The 25107-nt window shown below is 50.1% G+C and overlaps 1 protein-coding gene across 12 annotated transcripts in view; it reads left to right on the top strand.

The window, feature by feature from the left end:
* Positions 1 to 25107, top strand: part of NMNAT2 (nicotinamide nucleotide adenylyltransferase 2) — a 207008-nt gene that overhangs the window by 148023 nt on the left and 33878 nt on the right. For 11 of the 12 annotated variants that reach the window (XR_003522938.1, XM_027610330.1, XM_027610335.2 and 8 more), the window contains 7 exons: positions 1785 to 1873; positions 2675 to 2742; positions 4771 to 4849; positions 7591 to 7717; positions 9144 to 9224; positions 10431 to 10475; positions 14637 to 14713. Coding sequence is in view for 11 of the 12 variants with exons in the window: in XM_027610330.1 (XP_027466131.1) it covers positions 1785 to 1873; positions 2675 to 2742; positions 4771 to 4849; positions 7591 to 7717; positions 9144 to 9224; positions 10431 to 10475; positions 14637 to 14713 (566 nt within the window). In the remaining variant the exon portion in view is untranslated. The remainder of the gene's footprint in view (positions 1 to 1784; positions 1874 to 2674; positions 2743 to 4770; positions 4850 to 7590; positions 7718 to 9143; positions 9225 to 10430; positions 10476 to 14636; positions 14714 to 25107) is intronic. The other variant, XM_027610328.2, reaches the window with a different exon arrangement.

The following is a 25107-nucleotide window of genomic DNA, read 5'->3' as shown; positions in this document are numbered from 1 at the left end:
GTGGAGTGACAAGAACACTCATCCGTTGCTTGTGGGAATGCAAAATGGAACGATCATGTTGGAAGCCAATTTGGCAGTTTCTTCCAAAATCAAATGTACTCTCAGCCTCTGAGCCAGCCATCACACTCCTAGATGTTGACACAACCGAGTTGCAAACTATGTCCACGAGAAAACCTGCACAGGAATGTTATATCAATTTGATTCATAAATCATGAAAACTGGAAGCAGCCAAGATGTCATTCAGTTGGTGAATGGATAAACAAATGGTACAAATGGATGAAGAAATTGTGATACATCCAGACAACGGAATGTTATTCAGCAATTTAAAAAAAAATGAGTTATCAAGCCACAAAACTACATGGAGGCACCTTAAATGCATACTGTTAAGTGAAAGAAGCCAGTCTGAAGAGGCTACGTAGTGTATGATCCCAGCTTACCTGGTATTTTGAAAAGGCAAAACTAGAGAAATTGTAGAAAGATTTGTGCTTACCAACGTCTGTGGCCAGGGAGAGGGATGAATAGGGGGAGCACAGTGGATTTTGAGTGTGGGGAAACTATTCTCAACACAACTGCAATGGTCATACATATCATACATACATTTGTCATTCATCAAAACCCATAGATTGTACAACACAGTGTCTCTTTATGGGAAGTATGGCCTATAGTTAATCAATAATAATGTGTCAGTATGGACTCATCAAGTGAAAAAATGAACCACACTAATGCATGGTATTAATCATAGGGAAAACGGTGTCCAGGGGAGATAGGAAGGTGGGGGCTGAGTATATAGAACTCTGTAGTATCTGCTCCATTGTTCTTTAAACCGAAAACTGTGCTCAAAAATAAAGCCTATTAATTATTTTTTTAAGAAATGAAGAGATTTCACATTGAAAGAAAAAGAAAAGGCAATGTGATGAGAATTATTTTTCAATGTTAAGAGAGCCAGCAAGGAAGTCCTGGGAACTTGCTTGTAAACTACACATCCAGCCTTGCTACCCAAGACCCTCTTCACGAACAGAATCCCTCACCTATGACAGAAATCCACACCACATCTCCTCAGGGGTACAAGCTCAGGCTCAGTTGGGTTTGCACACTGAACCCCCTTGGAAGGGAGAACCAAAATTTTCATCCCCTTCCTAGTTTTCTGAATTGTCTCATGGAAGTGACAATGGGCTTGTCTGGTAAATTTGAAAAAGCAGCCTCATGAATTCCTTCCAAAGGAAGAAAAGCTTTTCTGTGACTGAACTTTTCTCAGTCAACGATAATGATGGCTTTCCTGTTAATTCTCCCTAATTATGTAAAAGGCCTTTTAAATTTGTTTCGGTGGTTCTTCTCTTCTGAGATGAGGCAATCAGCCCACCTTTCATATTATAAGAAGGTGGTGGCCGCTGCTTCTTCTTCCTCTGGTTCTTCTTCCTTTTAAGTCACTCCTCCATTTTGGAGTTTCTGCAAGTGATCATAGACGTAAATTCCAATCTGTCCCTCAAATGGCTTTCAGTGAGATGCTTGTTCTAAATCCCTCTAAGCTACCGACTTGTCCAGCAGAGGACCTTTTAAACTGGATTAATCCCCTTGAGTTCTAAATCCTTTTTCTTTGGGGGCCAGAATCTCATCCCATAACCTTCTGAATGGCCAACATAACTTTGAAAGTTGGCACTTTGCATGTAAATGGCGAGAAAGCTGTAAGGCAATAAGCCTTGCAGCAGGGAACGTATTGATTTCAACGATCACCTTTAATCCACACCTTTCCCCTTTATAATGTGTGGTTTTCTTCTCTTAATTAGAAAGAGCCAGGGATTATCTGCACAAAACCGGAAGGTTTATTGTGATTGGTGGGATTGTCTCTCCCGTCCACGACTCCTACGGAAAACAGGTGGGTTGGTCCTTTGCCTCTCTGCTCCTGTACCCTCCCTTTCTGACCCGATGGCTCCTCCTCGGGCACAGCTGCCCCACAGCCATCTGCTACACTCCCTGGAAACACAAACGCCCGATAGCGGGCGTCCTGCTCCCGGCTCTGGAGCACAGTCCGACGTGAGCGGGTGGGTGCTGGGCAGCAACCGGGAGGAGCCCGTGCCCGGGGCCGGGCCGCTCGCAGCGCCAAGCGGTCGGGGCTCATCAGCAGCGGCGCACGCACACCCGCTGAGGGCCGAGCGGGACTTGGCGCGGATGCCACACTGGCAGCCGGTTACGGATCTTTCCCGGATTTTAGGAGGAAAAGGCCCATGCCTCTTACGACCTGATTTAAAATTCCTGTTCTTGCCGCTCCCTCCCTGCCACACGAAAGGGAAAGTCTAGGAGCCCTCCCCGCGTGTCCATCCCCCTCCTTCCCCAGCTACCCGTGGTTGGGCTCCGGGGAGGTTGCCGACCCAGCAGCTCGAGCCTCGAGACAAAGCACCGTTTGCAGGGTTAAAAGTCTCGTCTCTGCGCTGGGCACGCGTTGGCTGCTTCCTCCGAGAGGCCCACCTCCGGACCCTGTCGCGAGTGGCACATCCGCGCCCTCCGTCCCTTTCTTTCCCCTCCGCCGCTTCATGTGTGTGTGCGTGGCAGGTGCACACGCAGGGAGGCCACACCCTCATTCCCGGCGCTCTTGAATATGGAGCGGGCTTGGGGTGGGGTCTCCAGGAGGCTGTGGGGAGCGCAGCGAGCCTCCCACTGATGCTCTGTTGCTCCCCAGGGTCTTGTGTCGAGCCGGCACCGCCTCATCATGTGTCAGCTGGCCGTCCAGAACTCCGATTGGATCAGGTAGGGCTGGCCAGGCTATTGCCACCGGTACGGGTGGCCTGCGACTCACTGGGGGTGAGTGGAGGAAGAGGAATGCCCTCAGCCATCTGGATCCCACAGGGGTGGGGAGACCGGAACAGATGTTAGTCCCTTGCAGGCAATAATTATCCAAACCTTGGGAGGTGGCCCAACTGATAGCTTTAGTTTATAACCGGGCCATACGGTCCGGCAGACTGAAGAGGGAAGCATCAGTGTTTCTTCTGCTCTGGGACTTTTGGATCCAGGAGTTTTCCTGGAGCATCATTGGATTTGGGGTGAGGCCTGGCCAGGAAATCCGAAATGCCTCTCCACTTTCCTCCCCAGTTACTTCCTGTGAACTCGCACTTCCTTTTAAGGAATGTACCCTGGCCTTCCTTATTTCCCATTCCTGAACTCAGGCTTCCTGGGGCTCCATGCTGCCTGGGGGAGCGCTCACTGCCTTTCCCTCAGACTCTGGGCACCGTCCTCACTAAGATGGCAGCCACCCTTACGCACAGAGCTCGCAGTGTAATTAAAGCATCTTCCACTAATTATGCTAATTATGCTCCCCCAAGTTCCTACAGTTATAATTTGCATGAGAAAATGGTGTTTTAAAAAAAATAATGGCACACCATTTGTACTGTAATTTCCCCCCACGGAAAAATAAGCAGCACCAGAGGGTGCTGGGAAGTGAAGGGAAGCTGACCTCACAATGAGGGAGAAGAGATGGGGTTCGCGCGAAGGAGAGCAGTGAAGGGAGGCGACAATGATAATTAAATAGTGATCCCAGCTGGTTGTGAGTAGTGATTTGTGTGAGAAACACTTGCCCTTTATCGACTTTCTCATCCCCCTAAGATACAGGTAGACAGCTGCTTTTTCGCTGGTGACAAATAGGCCCAGAGAAGTCAAGGGGTTTGAGTGTGAACAGCACATCCATGGTCACGTCAGGGATAGAAACAAGGCCTTGTAACATTGTGGCTCAGGACCTCCTGGGGAAAATGGGGTCCACTGGGGGAAAACGTGGGGCAGGAGGTTGTTCCTGCTTGGATGTGACTGGAAGATTCTGAAAGAATTGCTTCATTCATTCATTGAATATTTACCCAGCGCCCCCTGCCCACTCTGCACTGCTCCAGGCACTTGGGCAAGGTCAGAATTCCAGGAATTGAGGTCACTAGGGAGGCCCAGGTAGCTCTAGAGTTAGAGGCTTGGCCCCTGGCCCCGGGGGAGCCTGCCTAGCCCAGTCTATCTGTTTCAGACAGGTGGGTGGTGGTCAGAGATACAGGGAGCCTGACGCACAAGCTGACTCTCAAGGGTTTTCAGTCATTGAGCTCTTACCTCTGGGAAGCTTAGGTGTGTGTTCAAGGTGGAAGGTGGGCAGGGAATGCTCAACGGCTAAGAAAATGTTTGAGAAATCTCCCAATTTAGCAGCTCATTAAGTTGCAATTAAGCCCGAGCACTGCATCGGTCTGGGCTAGCTCCCTGCTCATTTCACATCCTCGTGTACAGGAGGGGCTGACCAGGGTGCAGGGCTGTGCCCTTTAGTCTGACTGGCACGCCCCTCCCCCCCCATGCCACAAGGCCCCCCACTGCACAGATATTCAGATATCTGCAGCCACCACTCAATGAGGGCCTGGCTTTTAATCCTTATCCCAATCCTGGAGGGCCTAGAGTGGAATTTCCATCTTGTGGGGAAGCACAAGAGTGAGACTCTGTACTAAGCACTTTGTTTATAAAACTCATCGAGCCCTTCTAATAACCCCACAAGAGAGTTACGGAGTCATTTTACAGGTGGGGAAAGTGAGCACCAAAAGACAACATCACTTTCCCAGAGCCCCATACTCCTCTCATTTTTACAGAGGGGAAACTGAGGTGTAGGAAGGTGTTTCAAGCCCACGTTTGATCTGATTTGGGATCTAAGGACACGGCGTGAGCCGTTGTGCTAAGCTCCCTGAGCTCCGGTCTCTGGAAGGAGCCACTAAGGAAAGAGTGTGAGAATGGAAACCGAGGGAAGCCTCTTTCTGGTTATGTTAGGGTGGACCCATGGGAGTGCTATCAGGACACCTGGCAGACCACGTGCAGCGTGCTGGAGCACCATCGGGACCTCATGAAGGTGAGCTGGGCCACAGCAGAGGGGTGGGTGGCCCCCGAAAGCCAGGCAGGCCCGGTAAGGGTGCTGCTGGCCTACTGACCTGGTTCAGTTTCCTGCTTCTCAGCCAGCTGTGGGAGACCAGGCCCTGAGCAGCAGGAAGGAGGACAGCCGATTAGTAACCCGAGTCGTACTGGAGGCTGCCCCCCGGCCTTGCTCCGCCTGCTCAGTATGACTCGGGTGGTTTTCATATTCTGGCAGCAAATCCAGGGTGGGATTAAGGAGAGACTTCAGAAAGTGAGGAGGGAAGGAGACCTGGCCAAGGAAGGCAGGAGCACAGAGGAGCGCTGGGAGGAGGTGCCATCAGCCGGGTGCTCCTGCCCCATCTGTTTTAGGGCTGAGGCACCTCACCCCTGCCAGTCACCGTCCCTTTGCTCACTCTCATTCCTCCTCACATGAGTTCCAAGGCAGTGCTCTGGTCCTTGTTATATGAGTGGATAAAAAGAGGCCCAGAGAGGTGAGCCCATCTATCTGAGGACACACAGCCATTGCTTAGTGAACACAGATGGGAGCACATGGCCTGTGCCCAGGTGGTCGCGACCAAAGAGCAGGTTGCCACACCAGCCAGCAGCACTGGCCAGAGTGTGCGGAAAGCGTGCTTCCCAGATCAACACCAACACATGGATCTCCACAGTGACGGCATGAAGAGCGGTGCCAGCCAGAGCAAGAAGCCTGACCGCCCAAGACAAGAGGCCGTGGGTCCTGCCCACCCCCACTGACCCTGTCCTGGTGCCCTTGTCAGCCGCCATCGGCAGTCTGGATGGCATTGTTCTGACACATGCAGAGCCTCCGTGCATCTGTTTTCTGTCAGTGGGTGTCAGAGTCTGCTCCTTGGGGACCTGTCAGCATCACGCTCACCAACCGGGCAGCTGTGCTTGATTTGAATAGAGTAGGGGTTTCAGGCTCCTGCCCAGCCAAGGAGTCGAGAAGAAGAGGAAGAGGGAGGGCTCTAGCTGGCTGTTGCTTCATCTGCTAGGTTTGTCCCCCTCGGAATTGAAGACAGTGCACATCCCTTCCTTCCGTTTTCAGAATCCTTCACACACATCCTGAGTCTTTCCTGGTCCCCTTGAAAGGACTCTGCCACAGGATGGCACTCACTTGCTCTCTGTGCTGGTCTCAACAACAGCAGTAATAAAAGGCATCCCATCCCATCTTACTGTATCAGTCAGGATAGGCTAAGGTACACTGTGGTAACAAGCATCCTTACAATCTTGGTGACTTCACGTCAGTTTATTTCTCACGCTACGTGTCAGCTAGGGGTCAGCCAGGGGCCTGTGCTCCTTCTGATTATACAGCATCCTCAGGCTCCATGATGGAAAGGAGGAATCAGGGGCCCTGCATACATGCCTGAGCCCTGCCTATACCAGCCATGTGGCCTAGCCGCTGTTTTGCTTCTAAATGCCTGGGCTTCCCAAACCCTCCCTCTGTTACTCATGCCCAGAGGCAGGAGTCTGGGCCAGAGCAGCTCAGCCAGGAGCCCCAGCCATTGCAGTGACAGGCACAGGCCAATAGAGAATGTTCTCTACCTAGAACAAGTCCCATGGGACCCATGACGTGGTCAGCGGGAGGAAGCAATTCCTCAGCTACAGGACCAGTTACTTAGTGAGAATGTGGCATTTTCTTTTCTGGAGGTGAAATAATAATAAGAAAGGAGGCAGGCTGCCCCTTCCACTCCACCAGCCACCGCTGGTCACGAGGATCGTGGCAGCCCTTCGGCTTGGGGTCCTCTGGCAGCCGGACTCAGGAATCCAGAAAGAGTGGTGCACAGGGGTGGGACACTGGCTTTCAGGGAAGGGAAAGCTGAACGGATTGAAAAATCCATCCTTTGTTTCTCTGTTGCCCCGGAGTGGGCTCTCCCACCCACAGCAGAGAAGGGGGGTGGCTTCTGGGTCAGCTGGGAAGAACGCAGCCTTATCAGCTCTGTGCTTTCTGCGGCCTCAGAGGAAAACTGCAGGCCAGATAACGCAGCACAATGGATCATACACATAGAATTTCCGCTTGGCTCTGGAATGTGTATCCACACCAGCCAGCAGGCGCAAGAGTACCCAGCACCCCACCCCCTCTTCCTGCCACACCAACACATCCTGCTCGGCCGGCACCACTCTCGGCGTAGGCCCTGTCGTTGGCATCTCTGGCCTGGGGAGGTGGCAGGTGGTGATAGTGCCTCGTGTTCATATGACCTTTGCCAAGCGTTACACAGCCCTTCTGCGGACATGACCTCCTGTGAGCCCCGTGAAGCAGGCAGGGAGGGCAGGTATGCACGTTACACAGAAGGTTACAATATCGGCGGCCAGGGGCCACATACTCTATAGGCAAATGCTTTGCAAACACTCACATGTGTAATCCGACCACAACCCAGGAAGGCAGCTATGTGGCCTGTCCGTGTTACACTCCTGAGCTGAGGTTCAAGAAAAGGTAACTCTCCAAGGTCATGCAGCCAGAGGGAGGCAGAGCTCAAACTTGAACCAGGGTCTGTGCAACACTACATCCCATGCTTTTCCAGCCCTGAGCTAGCGGTCTTGCCTCCTGCCGGCCACATGCAGCCACGTGGTACAGCTGGATCTAGAACCCGCCCCTGCCACCACCTCAGCTGCAAATGGCTTAACCGTGTTAGATGAACGGATGAGCATTTGAAAATAACTAGGAATGCTTTTTATAAGTCACTTGGCTAATGACACTGACCTTGCACCTCTCCCTTTCCCCAGCGGGTGACTGGCTGCATCCTCTCCAATGTCAACACGCCCTCCATGACGCCTGTGGTCGGACAGCCCCAAAATGAGACCCCCCAGCCCATTTACCAGAACAGCAATGTGTCCAGCAAGCCCACTGCAGGTAGGGGGACACCGGTGTGGACCCGTGGTTCTCAAACCTCAGAATCAACTGGAGGGCTTGTTAAAATCCAGATTGCTAGGCCCTTCCCCAGAATGTGATTTAGTAGGTCTGGGAGAGGGGAGGAAAATTTGCATTTTTAACAAGGTGACACTGATGCTCTGGTCCTTAAAATAGAGCATCAAAGAGAAGCAGTCACAATGAGAGAGAGACAGGGTTGATGGTGTGCATTTTTTCCTATATTTATAAGTTTATAATTCTAAATTATATTTATAAATTACATTTATAATTGCCTTCCTGGGAATTAAAGATACGAAAGGCAGCATTTTTCTCTGCCTCTTCCAAGGGAGTTGAGGATCTTGTCCAAGGTCACACACTGAAGCGTTGGTGTCAGGACTCGGAGTCAAACCCAGGCATCTGCATTCAGAATCCCACATGTTCAACCACCTCTTCAGTGGCAGAGAGCAAGGGCTCCAACATTTACTCAACACCGAGTCCTGTGTGCCCATACAATGCCCAGTGTTTTACATGATTTCGTATTTTACGCAGTAATTCTGTGATAAAGATATTATGTTCCCATTTACAAGGAGAAAACTGAAATTCAGAGAGGGTAAGTGATTTGCCTAAGGTCACACAGCTCAAAAGTAGAAGAGTCAGAATTCATGTTCAGGACTATTTGAATCCAAGGTCCATGTTTTTTCCAACATTTTTTTTTTATCAACCCATTGCAAGAGACAGATCCTGGTATTACTTTTCAAGCCTAGAGACCATAAGCTATAAGGTTATTAGTCTGTTCTAAACAGGGTGAGTCACAAAGTCTCATATAGCTACAAGTGGGGGCTCAGAAAAGTTTTCTGGATTAGAGCCCAGGGAGGTCATCAAAAACCAGATCCCTCTCAGCCAAAGCAGGCTGTCTGATTATTATAAAGTCCATCTTCATGGGAAGGAATGAAGGCTAAGGCTCATATTAAAAAATGAAAAAAGCGAATATGTCTTTTAAATGCAAAATCTGAGCCAACTTATGGTGTGCAAACATACCTGCATAATGCATATTTTTTTAAGTGGAGGAAAATAAATAATATGCCAATGTGTTAGTGGTGGCTGTCTGCCAGGATGGGATTATGGGTGCTTTTTATTTTCCTCTTTATATATTTTCCTCATCTACATTTTCCATTTTTTGACAGTATAATAAACACGAGCAGAACATATATTCCAGTCTATGGCTCACAATGCTTGTGCCTTGGACTGTGAACGGGAAGGAATGTTTGCTGTCATATTTCTGTTCTTTCTCTCCACCCTCCTGCCTCCCATTACCCCCACCCCTGCCCCCCTCCAGGGCAACCCTATTGTTTAAGTGGCCCAAATGCTGGGCTGTAAGTTGTGAGTGGTTCTCTCCCTCTGTCCCTGTCTGTCTTGCTCTCTCCCCTAGCCAAGATCTTGGGGAAGGTGGGAGAAAGCCTAAGCCGGATCTGCTGTGTCCGCCCACCAGTGGAGCGCTTCACCTTTGTGGGTAAGGGAGCATTCATTCATTCAGCAAACACCTCCCAGCACCTTCTGTGGGATGACTGTTGATAGAGCAACGATGGAGAGAAAACAGAAGCAAGCAGGAATGTCCCTAGGCTCGCAGGGCCCAGCGGTGTGACCCGCCTGGCCTGGGGCTGCTGAGACCTCAGGATGGTGATGTGCTCATTCCCCACCCCCACCCCCACCGCCCCACCCTCCCACACAGAATGAGGCCACATGCCTAAGAGTTTTCAGGAGCCCAGAATCCTCCCTCGGGTCCTCCCAGCTCTGGCGGCGTCTGCCTCACTGCTGATAGGCTACCAACACCCATGCTCTTTCCTTAATTCCCTGTTTCTGGCTCTTCCCTCAAGGACTCTGCATGGATGAGAATATCCAAGTCACTGGGGCTCTTTCAGGATCCCCCAGTTCAACTCTTCAGAAGAGCTGAAGGTCTAGACCTCATTCCTTTGACGCTTTGAGGCTGACTTCTGCCATTCCTGAGATTTCTGAAAATTCCGCCAATTTTCCAAAAGGCACTAAGAGGGGTGGCAGAGGGGGAGAGGGGACGGGGGACCAAGATGGCGGCTCTGTGGTTTCTGTGCACACCGTGGACCCCCGTGCCGGCATTGCACAGTTCAGAGCACAGGCCAAGGCCTCTGTCTCCTCCTCTTTCACGGGCTCCTGCTGTATCTGCCGTCTCAACACGCTCAGCTTGTTCTTTGAACCAGGCAATGCCTAAGGAGAGAGGGCCACCTCCTTGTGACTCTAAGAGCTGTTTCCTTAGGTTTAGAGGACACTGCTTTTGTGGACTACCTCCCTAAAGTACAGAAAGAAACAGAAGGTGCTCAGCATGAATGTGTGTGTGTGTGTGTGTGTGTGTGTGTGTGTGTGTGTGTGTGTGTGTGTGTGTGTGTGTGTGTGTGTGTGTGTGTGTGTTCGTCATCGGCTTCCCAGCAAAGCTGTCTAATTCTTAAAGGCCCAGAAATGTGAATTCCTGCCGTGGAGCATGAGGAGACGCTCCCTCTCCATTTTAGGCTGGACTGCTCTCCATTCACTGTACTCAGATGCTCTCTGTGCAGGGCGGCAATGACCCCCTACCCCCATGCGCTCCACCCCATCGCTCTCACTCCGGAGGAGGCCCCTGGGCCCACCGCGTGTTGGGTGGCAGTCAGTCAGGCCCCTCATGCTTTCTCCGCCCCTCTTTCCTCCCTAGATGAGAACGCCAATCTGGGCACGGTGATGAGGTACGAGGAGATCGGTAAGTGGCCGGAAAAGTGGGGACACTTGGGGCTTTCTGCCTCTACCGGGGGCAGAGGAGGGCAGGGGAGAGGCTTGGAGCCCCTGGGTTGTGTTTGCAACAGGGTCTACTCTCAGGACGGTGGCTTCCAAACTAGAGCAGATTCTCAGTCATCTCCCACCTGCCCAGTTCCTGGGAGGTAGGACGGCTTGGTAATGTTCCCTTCGGAGCCTCCCCTCCCTCCCCTCCGGAGTCCCGCAGAACCCTGGGGAGCAAACCAGAAAACTGGGTTCTTCCCGAGGTTCCAGAGCGGGTGAGAGACACAAGTGTGCGAAGCTGGGGAAAGAACAGACAGCTGTCAGAATGGAGCTGGAGTTGGTACCGTACCAGGTGACCAGGAGGGTCAGTGACAACTGGAACGCTTGGAGCTCTAGCACGAGGGGCAGCCTGGTGTCCAGCAGACACGCCCAATCCGCAATCCCAGCTGCAGAAATACTCCAGGCCATCCGTTTCCTGCTGTGCCTCCGTGGAGGGCTGGCGGGCAAGTGTGTGTGCTGGGATCCTGGGAGCAGAGGACTGTACCCGGAGCCTCAGGCTCTCTCCCAGGAGGCCAGGCGGATGTGACATCACTTCAAGGAGTGTCTCTGGGCCCTGTCCTGTGATCTGAGGAGCCATGGTGTACCTGAGTCGGCGCCTACTGTTTTGTTAGAACCCTTTCTAAAACTTTCAGGAAGTATGCAAACTGGTTGTCAAATGCAGCCAATACGAAAAATTACATTATATTAAACAACAGTTAAGTACATTGTATTAACAACAAAGATCCCGAGTCCTCCAAACTCCTCACTTCTGAATTATGTTCCTGTGTTTTATTTTATTTTATTTAGAGATTTTATTTTATTTATTTGAGAGAGAGAGCACATGAGAGCGGGGAGGATCAGAGGGAGAAGCAGACTCCCCGCTGAGCAGCAGGGAGCCCGATGCGGGACTCGATCCCGGGACTCCGGGATCATGACCTGAGCGGAAGGCAGACGCTTAACCAACTGAACCACCCAGGCACCCTGTTCCTGTATTTTAATGTCCTTTATTTACCCGCCCTGCACCATCTTAAGGCCACAAAAAGCAGCTACGTGGCTTCCTGGTTGCTCCCCCAAAACGAGGCAGAAGCATTGGGCTCCAGGTTCCCCAGCTCCCAAAAACCCCAAGGGCCAGGAAGAGCAAGCCCTGAACTCCCATGTCCTTCAGTTCCACACCTGGCCCCGGAACTGCGCTCCCTGGGAGGTCTTCTTGAGCAGCCCAGCTCAGAGCAGTCTTTAGACTTGCAACTGTATTCAATGTCGATTTCTCCATTTCTTGCGTTCCTTGTTCCAGAAAGCTTTATCATGGCAAGCTTCAGCCGTGACCTTGTTTTCGTTCTGGGCTCACAGGGCCACTGTGTGAGGCCATACCTGCGGGAGCGCCCCCGCCCACAGAGAGGCAGGCTGATGAGGGTTTGCAGTTTGCTGCCAGGCCAGCACCCTCAAGTTCCTCATCTCTCCGCTGCCTGGTGAGGGGCAGGGCTAGCCTGACCCCATCTTATTCTTCTTTCCAAGAAAGGAAAGCTGGGCGGCCACAGCTGTCAGGATCGATTCGTGGCCTGGTGTGGTCCAGCTGGCCATGGCCTCAGGGGGCAGCGGGAGCTGGAAAGGGCCCTGGGGCCGGAGCTTCACAGAGCCAGGATTCCTGGGAGGGGAGTGTGGTGGGACAGCACTGGTTCTGCCTCCTGGCTCTGGATCCCTGGATGGGGGTGAACCCGGGAAGTGGGTGAACCGGGGAAGGAGGTGGACCGCAGAGCAGGTGGAAAGAAGCTGCCTTGCTTCCAGACTGTGTGCTGGGAGGCCCTCTGGCTCACGAGTCCCCTTCTTGAAATCCCCTTGCACCTCGCGAGAAGGAAAAAGCCATGTTCTCCTAGCTCAGCTAGCACCTATGGCTCCGTTTCCATGTTCTTAAGCCACTGTCTGCTCCTGGGGGGTGCCCCAGACCGAAGGCTTTCTGGGCGGGAAATGCTAGCGTTAGTCTCCGGCAACAAACCACGAGAGATCGCTGCTGCCCTCCAGCGGCCATGCATGGGATCCCAAGCTCCGCTAGGGCTTCTGGTCTGTGACAAATGCGTCTGTTCTGGTCCCACAAGAAAAGGTGGAGAACTCACTCTTTACCTTTCTGTGCTTTGGCTTAAAAAAAACAAAAAAAAAAAACAAAAAAAAAACAGCATTGTACTTGAGTGGGAAAGGGAGTTCCTGGCTTGGAAATGGAAAAGAGATTTATTTTCATGGCTGTAGAGCAGGCTTTCTCAACCATGGACCATTGACATTTGGAAATAAGCGATTCTGTGTCGTGGGGGCTGCCGTGTATGTGCCTTGCAGGATGTTCACCAGCATTCCTGCCCTCCACGCCTCTCTCCCTGGTCTTGACAACCAGAAATGTCTCCAGGCATTGCCAAATTCAGGAGGCAAAACGGCCCCCCACTGAGAGCCACTGACATAGAGAAAGCCAGGGGCCCGGCACATCCTCTGGACAATGCCACCTGACTGAAATTTTAGGCGATCAGAGTTACCATACAGAGTTACAGATGATCTCTTTCCACAGAAAGAGAACTCTGAGCCCTGGGTGGTTCCAAGTGGGGTGTTGGGGGGCAGTAGGATCCCAGGAAGGAGGCCAGTGTGGCTCCTCTCAGCCATACGAAGACTTGGTTCATCTCCACAGACGGGGAGTTGGGCCAGAAGTCCCCCGGCATAACATGGAAGGAGGGAGACACCGCTCCCCCCAGGACCCCCGGGCTGCAAAAGCAAAGGCCATGAGGGCCAGCAGAGCCATCCCAGACTGCGCAGAAGGCTCTTAGACTGCTTGCCTGCACGGCCTCTGTGGGCAGCTGGTCTGTGGTTCACTTATTCATTACATCCTGAGCACCTACCATGGGCAGGTCATTCTGCCAGGCCCAGGGGATAGAAAGATAAATTAAGGTCCCTGCCCCTAAGTAGATCTTTGGGCTACAGTATGGCATGGAGGAGAGGGGAGGCTGCAGGAGTATTTAGGAACAAAGACCACAGCGCTCCACGAGGCTCCCTGAGGACAGGATGCCCGGGGGCAGGGGGGGGGCGGGGGGGGAGACAATGAGATACTGACACCGTCGTCAGCCCAGCGGCCTTCCGTACCATCTGGAGATTCCCGCAGCAGGGACAAGGTCACCGTCTGTAAGTCCTTGTCAGGTCCCCAAGCGAGCTGTCGCATCTCAGGCAGGCAGACCTAACCGCCATCTCTCAGCCTCGGTGCAGGGTGGCGGTGGTCTCTGGAAGGCTCGGAGCTGGGCTGTCTCTCTCACCGTTTCAGACAAGATGCCCACAGCCTCTCGCCGGAGGGGCCAGGATGCCTGGGAACCAAACGCTCCACACTGAGTCACACCCCGGCAGGGGTCTCTCCCCACGTGGTCCTGAGAATCCCAGAATCCTTTTTTCCCCCATTGCTCCGTTGTAGTAAGTCAGTCACTTTGCTGCCTGTCTGGAGGGGCTTCGCTGGGATGATGCAGAGTGGGCTGGAAGGGAAGGAAAACAACGGACAAGCAGGAAGTGCACCTGGGATGGGGGTGGGGTTGCTTCTCAAGCTCTTTGCTGAGGACGGTGGCCCCGGAAAGAGAGGACATCCGATTAACTCAGTTACTGCATGGGGACACTCGGTGTACCCCCAGACCCCCCAGCATGTCCGCATTTGTGATGAAAGACAAAGCCTGGATAATGGACAGCAGCAGGAGGGGCCAAACTCTGTTGGCGCTTGAGTTTGATACGGAGCAGAAGAGAGAGCCCCTCAGACCTTAGACAAGTCACATAGCCGGCTCCGTCTCTCGGAGGATGCGCAGCCATCCTGGTTTAGCATGGAAGGACCTGTGTCCCCAGAAACCCCTCGGTACCAGGCAAACCAAGACCCTCCCTGAATGAGTAATTCCTCACACAGGGGACAAGAGTGGTCTGTAAATGAGCCGGGCAGGCAAAGGTGTCTACACCGCACACACCATGGTGCAGGGGAGCCTGGAGGACGTGGGTGTTGGAGCCCCGGGAATTGGCGACTTCTGTATTTATCAGCGGCGAGGCTGAGAGTTGAATGTTTTCCAGGTCTCCACTCATCCCTGTGCCAACTTTGTTCCCTCCCCCCCAGAGCTGCGGATCTTGCTGCTGTGTGGCAGTGACCTGCTGGAATCCTTCTGCATCCCCGGGCTCTGGAATGAGGCGGATGTGAGTAGCAAGGTCCCTATAGCACCACGCACAGCTGCCATGGGGAGGATGGGGAGGGGGTGCTTGGTTTCGGCCTCTGCTCTTCCCTCCCCCCCACTGCCTCCCTCCCCAACCCGCGGGTCTCATCTCCTGTGAGCTTCCAGGAGGACAGTCCATTCTTGTCACTATGGAAGAAAATGCTCACCTATCCCAAGCTTTAGTTCTGACTGCGTTTTTACACTCACTCCTACTCGGGCTTGCTCCTGTAAAGCCCCTGGGGAAAAAAGCAACCCGAGTCATAGAATACCTTCTCCAAGTAGTACTTGGAGTGTATGTGTGTGGCAGAGGCAGTAGGTGGGGGAGGGAGGGATTTTTTAAAAAAAGCCTTGGCCCTTTTGAGATTATGTGTGTTTTGTTTTCCTTTGATTCCTTTTGAAGAGGTAGTAAATACCACCTTAGAATTCCCTCAACAAGAAAAAAGGGGTCAGGAGGGGGGGAGGTGTTCATGGCAAAAGGTCAGTAGAATCCTTCTAGCAATTGACTGGGGATAGAGGGAAACAGGAAGTTAAACTTATACCACTTAGAAGCTCAATGGACATCCTTTGTTGCCAGATCTGATGGTGATGGTCTTAAACCAGCTCTTTCATAAGTTACTCACTCTTGGTCTGTACATTCATTCTTGCTCTTTCATTAATTCATTCCTTGGATAGCCTGAGCTATTGCTAGTTCCCAATTCCATAGACCCCCCCCTTTTTAAAAAGATTTTATTTATTTGAGAGAAAGAGTGAGCAAGAGAGAGAGCACAAAAGGGGGTGGGGGGGAGAGGCAGAGAGAGAAAAGCAGACTCCCCTGCTAAGCAGGGTCCCCAATGCAGGGCTCGATCTCAGGACCCTGGGATCACGACACGAGCCGAAGGCAGGCACTTAACCAACTGAGCCACCCCCCCGCCCCAATTCCATAGCCCTATGCCAGTTGGGTTCTCAAGGCAGCAATTCCAGACCTAGTGCTTTTTTAATTAACTTGCTGTGAGACCCCATGCAAATCATTCAACTCTCTGGGCATCAGTTTGTTTCCAGTTTTATTGAGATATAATTGATATGTAACATGGTATTAGTTTAAGGTGTACAACACAATGATTTGAGATATGTATATATTGCAAAATATTATCACAAATTTAGTTAACATCTCTTCACATAGTACAACTTGGTTGCGCTTTTAAAAATCTATGGCATGTTATCTATCACATTCTGTCATTTACAAAAATAGGTAAAACAGTCTGTTCCCCCAAGTATTGGGTGGCAAGACATATACATGTGAAAATTTTTTTCATGTACATATATGTACGTTTCTGGAGAGAGAGAGAAACCTTCAGGATCAGATTCCAGATTCCAGCTTTATTCCAACACAGCTCATGACAAAATCTATTTTGAGCCTCAGTTTATCCCGTCTCTAAAATGGGTGTAATAATAGTGCCTATCGCATAGGATTTGGGGAAAATGAAATGAGATTGTGTACGTGAAGTGCCCAGCCTAGTGCCCGACACACAGTTACGTACAACAAATGTTCATAAGCGAATTTACTTCAACACACTCATGGACATACACACTGATATTCCAGGTGAAGCGTGTGAGTGCTAACGTGCTGTGGGAGGACGAAGAGGGGAGGGAGAGTTTCCCGGAGGTGAATTATACTGAGTAGGGCTTTCATCTCCACCCCTGGACCATTTCTTGCAGGTGAAATTCTAAATCTCCTTTCGGTCTGGATGAAATGGCTTCATTAACTTTTACTTTCTTCTCTAATTTCACATGGTGCTGTGAAAGTAGACAATAATGTGGCCAAAACTGTGTACAAGATCTAGGTGCTGAAACGGCAGCACAGGTTAAGACAAAAAATAAGAGCAACCAATAGCTGTTGATTTACTGGGAATGTGACAGAGAAAGGGGGAGCAAGACCCTCATTTATTCAGCTGTGTTCCCCCTTGGTTGGTTACTCTGAAGATCCAGAGCATCCTGCCTGGCTACCTGAGGTAGAGGGGGAAAAAAAAAAATCAAGGAGCTGTTTCCTTACATAACGAGTGTGAATCTCAACCCACAAAAGAGGTGTGCTAGAAATATCACCTTTGATTTATTTAAATCAAATTAAAATTCAAGTCCAAATCTATTCCACAGGGCTGATGGGAAGTTAGTCTCAATTATTACACTACTGACTAGCAGAACCTGAAAGGCTTCTGTGGGCCCTGAACGTGAACATTAGTTCATCAGGACGCCTTCCCTGTCTGGACATTCGTGGTCACTTGGAGGTGGTGGGGTTCTGCAGGGCTCCTGGCCCAGTCTGGAAGCCCAGCGCTGGACCCCACCCACCAATGATCATCAGGACTCATTTTCTTCTGAGGTTTTGCCCCGAGGGTGCTGCCTGGGAGGGAGGAGAGGGTGGTTTTCACAGATCTCTAGCTTCTATCTCTAGGAGGGGGAGTCGGGCGGGGGAGGGGGGATGGCGTGGGGGAGGCAGAGCATGCAGAACCTCCTCATTCTCTTCTAAAGGTATCCTCCCTATTTTCTCTCATCCTAGATATCTAGTGAAATCTCTTCAGTGAGCTTAAAGCCGCTGACTGCAAAGCATTATTTTCTGCCCTGCAAATTAGAGAGCAGGGTCTGGTAAAGGGTCTGGTTCTCTGCTAGAAATAGGGTTGGGCTGGGCAGAGGGGGCTGTAGGGAGCGCACAACTAGTTAGTAACTCCGAGGATTATTCCACTGTCCTTGTTCGGGGATGGTTGGGTCTCAGGGTCTAGAAAAGGAAGGTCTTACTTTAAAGACTGGGTACAGTGTGAATCCTGCTTATTCTACTAGAAAATTCTACCATCTGGAGTTTGCCTGGAAGGGCTCCATTTTAGGGTCTTCAGTTCCTAACCATGAGATAAGGTAAGGTATATGAGACCTATTTCTGTCCCGCGTTTCTTCATTAGCTGGTGTCCCAAGTGATACTTGTTGGCCACAGACCTCTGTTTAGTGACCATGAGCGCAAACCCCCGAATCTGCCCATGACTGGGGACAGGAGGTGGGCAGAAGAGCCAAGCCCCTTGGGAAGGTCACAGGCCCTGGCTCCACACCCCAGCCTCCCATGTTCTTCAGAATCCTCAGGATTCTGACGGCAGGAGAGAAACCACAGGTCTGGGGAGAAATGGGAGTCTCTCCACCCTTCTGTAAAGAAAACTCAAAGCGCTCAATGAAGCAGCTTTGCCCCCAGCTGGGCTGGGAAGCAGCTGAGTTGGTCTGTCCCACAGCGGGCTTCCTCCAGCATGGTCACAAATTCTCCAGAGTCCATCTAGCTCTTGCAGTTGGGACTCCTGAAGCAGTGCTCTCCATCCAGAAGTCTAATCCCACAGCCAAAGGAACAAACCCACCTCCTAACTCATCCCTTGGGCATTTCCTATTAGGCACAAAGATCCATTAGCCCACAGTGAATTCTGACCTCCTCTGACCAATGACACACCCTTCCCCTTACATTCCAGGGGGAGAAAATTCCATACATATTCATCAAGTTTTCTCCTTGGGATACAAAGGAGCTGCTTGTGTGGCCTGGCGGTTGGCTTTTTCATTCTTGATTCCTGAGAGAATTCAAGATCCAGGCTCCTGGGCTAGCCTTGGAGATCAGCACCCCGGAGTGAGGGGTCGGGTGGAGGCCAGCCCTTCCCATCCCTGGGTTTTTATTACAGAGTCGGTCTCCCCTAGGGGACCTGATCTTTGCTGTGCCGCATCCTGGCACCGGCACCAAAGCAGGTATCCAAGCATGGAGCAGGATCTATGGGAAGTCAAGGCCAGAGGATAAAGGGTCAGCCATGAGCACATATCTGTGAAGCAGGAAGCTGTTACACTCACTCCCCTCCCCCAAATAAAATCAGTTGTCTTGGGCTCTTAGGCTGTCAGCTGCTTTGTCCATCATATTATAATGGAAGGCAGTCTGGCAAATTAATTCTGATTCAAGCATTCTTTCCTTCAATCAATCTTTCAACTAATACTGAGTTTTAGACCCCAGTATGAATATAAGCACGTTATCTGTCCTTAAGGCACTTGCAGTCTAAAAATACATTAGTTTTTTATATTGCATGAAATAAAATTGTAAAGTCTAGAAGAGTTCCTGAAACTAGTAAGCGCTCAATAAATGTGGGCTGTTATTCATCTATTGGTTTTAAAAGATTCGTTGAGTACCTACCAAGTGCCAGACATTGCTCTAGGGCTTGAATGAGCAGAGAAAACAAAACAGACAAAGCTTCTCATTGTGTGCACTTTACTTTCTAGGGAGGGGAGAGAGAGAGACAATAAACACTTTGATGTTTCTCCTGGATTAGCTCAGTTAACCCCCTGCACACTCCTGGGAAGTGAAATTGCACGAGTCTTCAGATCCCTAATCCATAAAAGACAGTGAGAAGGATGAGAAATATATATATATATTTCATAGCAGGCTGCAAGAGGGGAGCACTTGAGCTGGGCTTTGAGTAATGGGCAGGATTGGGTTAAGTGGGTGGAAAGAGATGGGCTTTTGGGGTTGAGAGAAGGCTGTAAAGGATCTAATGGTGGGAACAAGAGCTTCTGAGGAGATGGTTCTGGCTAGTTGAAATAGATGGCTTATCTTGGTCTTTATTTGAGAAGCTTTTGACTTTTCAGCAAACAGGCAAAATCATTACGTTTAATGATTAAATGTATTAGCTGCTTTCAAATGGCATTTGCATTTTAAATGAGCAAGGGGCAATAATTAACCAAAAGGAATGAAAATCTAAAGGTGGAACATTAGGCACCAGAGATGAGCAGGTAAGGAAAATTGTGTTTTCTTTTTCTTTCTTTTTGTACTTCTTGAAACCTAGCATTCCACAGGCTGGCTCTAATTGGCTGTACCCTACATTTTTCCAGCCAACCAGCCATGGGCTAACTGCTTCCTACATCCACCAGGGATGAGAAAACAACCAAAGAAAATAAACAGAGGAAGAGCCTGGGGCACTAGCCACTCCAGAAGAAATCCCAGGGCTCCGGGACTCATAGAGCAAAGACAAACATTTGGTCTTTCAGGCTCAGATGGTTTTTATCAGACGGTCCAACCCCGCCAGGAAGCCCGATGGACACTTCCACCCCAGGGGATTAGGCCCCCACACTGATAAAACCAATGTCAAGTTTACAGGCTCTAGGGAAGGAGGCTTAGCTCCTATCATGGAAGATTCTGGTTCTCATGTGAAAGATACTGTTGGTTTGGTTTTCAAGCTTTTGACTTGAGTCTGGAATCTCTTGCCTTCTCACAACCCCCTGTCAAATTGGAAATGGGAATGGGGATAATTTCCTCTGGGAAACCCCTCTGAAGGATCATTCATTTATTTGCACTTAAGAGAGCCATTCGGGAAATGCCTTCCCACTTTCTCAACCCTGATCATACTAACCTCTTGCCCTGCTTTCCCTCCAGAGAGGAACAGAGGCCAAAACAAGGGTGGAGAATTCTTTTGCCGAAATGGGTGGGGCATATTTCAGAAACCCCTAACCCACTATGTGGCTTCTGCGGGACACCATTACTTGCATCTTTTGCAACCCTGGTTAAAGAATACAAAATTATGTACTCCAGGGGGCGATGTAGAGTAATGAACGGAGGAAGCCCATGATAAACCTGGAGAAAAAATAAGAATATATTTTCAAACCAAAAAAGTTTCAAGTCACTAAAATGTGAGTCTTAAGAAATGGATCTTGAAGAGGTTTGACGTGGCAGAAAGAGCTTTTAAAGCTGAGCAGAGTGGGTTCAAATCCACTAACTAGCTGCTATATCTCACTGAGTCTTGATTTCCCCATCTATAAATGGAGAACTCAGGCACAAATCTCAGAAGACCATTGTTGTAAGGATTAAGCGTAGTAATCAGTAAACTCCCAGCACTGTGCTTGGCACATAACAGATAGCTTAATACCTCTTGTTTCCCTCCTTACTGACAGTCCCTTGTCTATCGCTGAACATCCTCATCTGGAGAAGAAACACAAGTGGGCTCAAGTCATTCAAGTTTGGGGGAGATAGTCAGGATTCTGAATCCTCATTTCAGAAGGATCCTACAGAGGATCCACTTACGCTTGCCTGGGCAAATCAATGTAAATTGGATCCTGTTGTCAATGGAAGTCAAACCTTCTGTTTAAAACACTCTAATGACTTCTGTTTGCAATTGGAATGAAACACCATCTTTGATCTGGTCCTTGTCTATTTTTCCTACTTCTCTGTGCTTCAGTCCTACCTATTTTGTTTTTTGTGTTTTTTTTAATATGTTTTCCTACCTCAGGGCCTTTGCACTAGCTGTGGCCTAACTAGGAGTGCTCTTACCCCAGATATCCCTATGTCTGGGCCCTTCTTGTCATTTTGGTTTCAACTTAAAGGTCATTGTGTTTTATATTCAATACTGTACTTAATTCCACCTCGTGTATTCTTATTTACATTTTTGTTTATGGTCTCTCCCTCCTGGAAGGTAAGCTCTATGAGTATACTAGATTTACCTGTCTTATTTGGCAACACCAGGAGAGTGCCCCTTTTACCATATACACGACATAAAAGTTTGTGGAATGAAAGAGTACCTCCTCCTTGGTTGGAGGAGCTTAGCCCATAAGAGAATTTAAGTCTACCATGAGATGTGGCCCAAACTTTTACAAGTTACCCATAAGACATTAGCCACTACAAGGTATTAGCCACTTAATATAGTAACCTGCCCTCATCCTTCATAGCAATAGATACACTTGAAATCATTAATCATTTGTTTAATGCCTCCTCCTAGGTAGTGATTGATCCAAGAGATGAAGCCCTCTGTCCCTGGTGCCCAGGAAAGTACTTGGCTAAGAGCACAGAGCATCCCCAACCCAAAGCATCCCTCTAATCCAACAGTGCAGATCTTGAAATTCAGCCTCCTGGAAAGATGATGAGAACTTCACATTCCTTCCAGATTTGCCGCCTGGGTCCTCATGAGTGTTCTCTCTCCCAAGGCCAAGTTGCTTCCTGCCTCAACGTGTCTCATATCCTTCCTTCAGATTCCCCACATTTGGGGAAGCAGAGTCCACCCCCTCCCACTTCCTCTCCCCATCCCCACCCCTGCCTCCCCTGGGGAGCTTTTGACCAGAGGATGAAAAGATATGATCAAAATGCTGTGCCTGTGAGCAGGAAGTTGAAACAGGATGAATGTCATAGACCCCCCCCCCCCCCCACCTCAGGCATGACCGGCCAGAGCTCAACTGAGAGGGCCACTATATGCTGGGCGGGCCTGGGGGGTAGGAGAAGACTCTACCCTGATCTTGCTAACTGTGGCAGGGTAGTATGGGGTCACATTGGTCAGCATCAGGAAAGGGACTTGCCGAGCAGAACAGCTCTGCTACCTTGGCTACTCACCCACCTCCCTACTCCCGAGGTGGAGAACTCTTCATGAACATGCAGGAGACATGGGCCCCCCTCACTCTGGAATAACAGCTCCATCCCAGGGGTCTGGGCACACTCCTGCAGTCTCCATGAGCAGGGAGAGCCTGAGCACCCTCTGTTTCCTGGGGTCAGATGTCCGCCCCAACCCCCTGCCCCCCACTCCCCAGGGCACAGAGTGACGTGCTTGTCCTCGTTTTTGCTGGAATCTTCAGAGGTGCTTGTCGCATGAGTATCTCATTTTGACCTCATCCTAAACCAAGCCAGAGAATTAGCAGCTTAGGCAACTGCCCAGGCGATTTGAAACGTCAATTCCCCAGGGGTTGGCGCACATCGGAAGGATTAGGGAGCTTTGTAAAGAGAGAGGCTCCAGCCCATCCTGGACATGTTGGATCAAAACCCCTGGGGTGAGGTCTGGGGGCTCTACTTCTGTCATTGGTTTTAAAGCTGCCCCGGGTGCTTCTGCCCACCAATCAGATCAAATGTGGGAACCTGCAAAAGTAAGCTCACCCTTACTTATCATAGGACCTGAGAGTCTATCTTTTGAGTAATTTCTTTGGGCCTCCCAGAGTTCCCATGAGGTACTGTGGGCTCGTCGCCAGGTCCTGAGACAGAGTTTTTCAGCTAATGGCTCGACCTCAGCTGCCAGACAAGACTCTGCAGGAATCTACTTTTTCAACAGCACCTATTAAGCATGTATGAGGTGGCAGGTCCTTCTCCTCTGGGGACACAGTGGTAAACCAAACACACAAAGCTCCCTGTCCTCATGGAGGTTACCTTTATAGAAGAGAGAGAAAGAGACAAAAATCAGGTGGAACAAAGAAAATATATAAGGTATTAGATGGGCATAAAGGCTAAGGAGGAGCGGCGAACCCAGGAAGGGGCAGGGACGGTGCAGGTGTGGATAGCGTGTGGGGCTGCGTGCATGGCCACACAAGTTGAAATAGCCTGGTCTCACTGAGAAGGTGACGTTTAAGTGAAGACTTTCGAGCCAAGGAGCAGCACAATCTATTTTAATACTCTCGGTCTGGCTGTTGGGAATAGACTGAAAAAAAGGCAAGAGAAACACAAGGAGACCAGAGTAATCCAAGTGAGAGGTGATGGGGATGAAGTAATTTTCTGTTGCTGAAGATTGGTGGCTTAAGGCCACACACAGGGGCGCTTGGGTGGCTCAGTTGGTTAAGGTTCTGACTCTTGGTTTCAGCTCAGGTCATGATCTCAGGGACGTAAGATCGAGCCCTGCACAGGGCTCCGTGTTCAGCACGGAGTCTGCTCAAGATTCTCTCTCCCTCTGCCTTTCCCTCCCCCTTTGCCCCTCCCCCTGCTCTCTCGCTCTCTGTCTCTCTCTCAAATAAATAAAATCTTAAAACAACAACACACACAAACACATTTATTCTCTTACACTTCTGGAAGCCAGAGATCCAAAATGGGTTTCACTGGGCCAAAACCAAGTTGTTGGCAAGGCCACATTCCCTCCAGAGGCTCCAGGGGAGAATCTGTGTCCTCGCCTTCTCCAGCTTCTAGAGCTGCATCACTTGCCTTCCTTGGCTTATGACCCCTTCTTTCCATCTTCAAGGCCAACAGTGGAGCATCTTCAAATCCCTCTCTGCTCTGTCTTTACATTATCTTCTCTCTTCTGTGTTAAATCTCCCTCTGCCTCCCTCTTGTAAGGACACTTGTTATTACCTTAGGGCTCACCTAGATTATGTAGGATAATTTCAAGATCCTTTGCTTAATCACATCTGCATATATGTTGCCATATAAGGTAACATTCACAGGTCCCACAGATTAGGACCTGGTTATCTTTGGGGGCCGTTATTTAACCTACCAAAGGAGGCTTGGACCAGCAGAGACTTGATGGAAATGGTGAAAAATGAGCAGATTCTTGGATTTGTTTTGAAGCTGGAATCAATTGGGTACCTTTTAGGTAGAATGTGGGATGTGAGAGAAAGGGAGGAGTCCAGGAAAATTCCAAGGCTTTGACCTGAGTAATTGTGAGAAGAGAGTTTCCATTTCCTGAAATGAAAAAGACTATAGGAAGACTATAGGAAAAGCATTTTGCGGGGTATGAGGATTGGCTGATTTACTCACTGATTGATGTCAGAGGGTTTGGGTGCCCATGGACATTTTAGATTTGGGATGCCCCACTAAATAGACATATTGAAAAGGCTGCTGGATATATGAGTTTGAAGTTCAGGAGAGAAGTTATGCCCCAGGTATTAATTTGGGAGCTTCGGTGTGTCTCTAATGCTTTGAAATTGAGTGAAATCATTAAGAGTGAGTATAGTTAGAAAAAAGAAGAGGTCCAAGGATTGAGGCAGCCTGGGGGACTCCAATGGGTCAAGGTTAGGGACATGAGAAAGAACCAGCTCAAGAAGACCCAAAATTGCAGCTGCTGAGGTAGGAGGAAACCAAGAGAGGGTGGTCTCCTGGGGGCCAGGCAAAGACAGGAAACAGGGTTTGGGGGTGGGGGTGGGAAGGACGGCTAAGTCCCTGCACAAGATGGATACGTATGGGACGGAGGGCACACCTTACCAACTCTAGCACATGGCATCTCTCCCCACCCCCAGACGTACACCCACACAAATACCCTCGAGCATGAAAATCAAGGCCGGTGTCCTAGGGTCTGGGCAAAGGAGCAGAAAAGATCTGCAGTCTCTGACCCGAACTCCCACGGACGTGCAGCTTGGATGTGGTTAAGCTGTATGTCTTGTCCTGTAGACCCTGTCTCCCTCACTCTATCTGCGATTGCCAGGGGGCAAGTCTGTCACCTGTTTCTGGAAGAAGAAAACATCTCAGGCAGCAAGGTCTCCATCTGCTTGCCACCCACTGAGCCACCTGGCACTGTTACTGATTGAGTGCTCAGATCATTAGCTCCTGAGTGGGAAGCAACAGCTGTACTAATGTCACCCATAGGGTGTCACCATAGGGTGACATCCCCCGCGAGGCCGGACTCCTGGCGGAACCGTTGTTTTCAGGCTTTCACTGAGAATGCTCACCTTAAA

Source organism: Zalophus californianus, chromosome 10, assembly GCF_009762305.2.
Source record: "Zalophus californianus isolate mZalCal1 chromosome 10, mZalCal1.pri.v2, whole genome shotgun sequence".
Taxonomy (NCBI): domain Eukaryota; kingdom Metazoa; phylum Chordata; class Mammalia; order Carnivora; family Otariidae; genus Zalophus; species Zalophus californianus.
The sequence above is the reverse complement of the archived record's forward strand: the minus strand, read 5'-3'. Positions and strand labels throughout refer to the sequence as shown.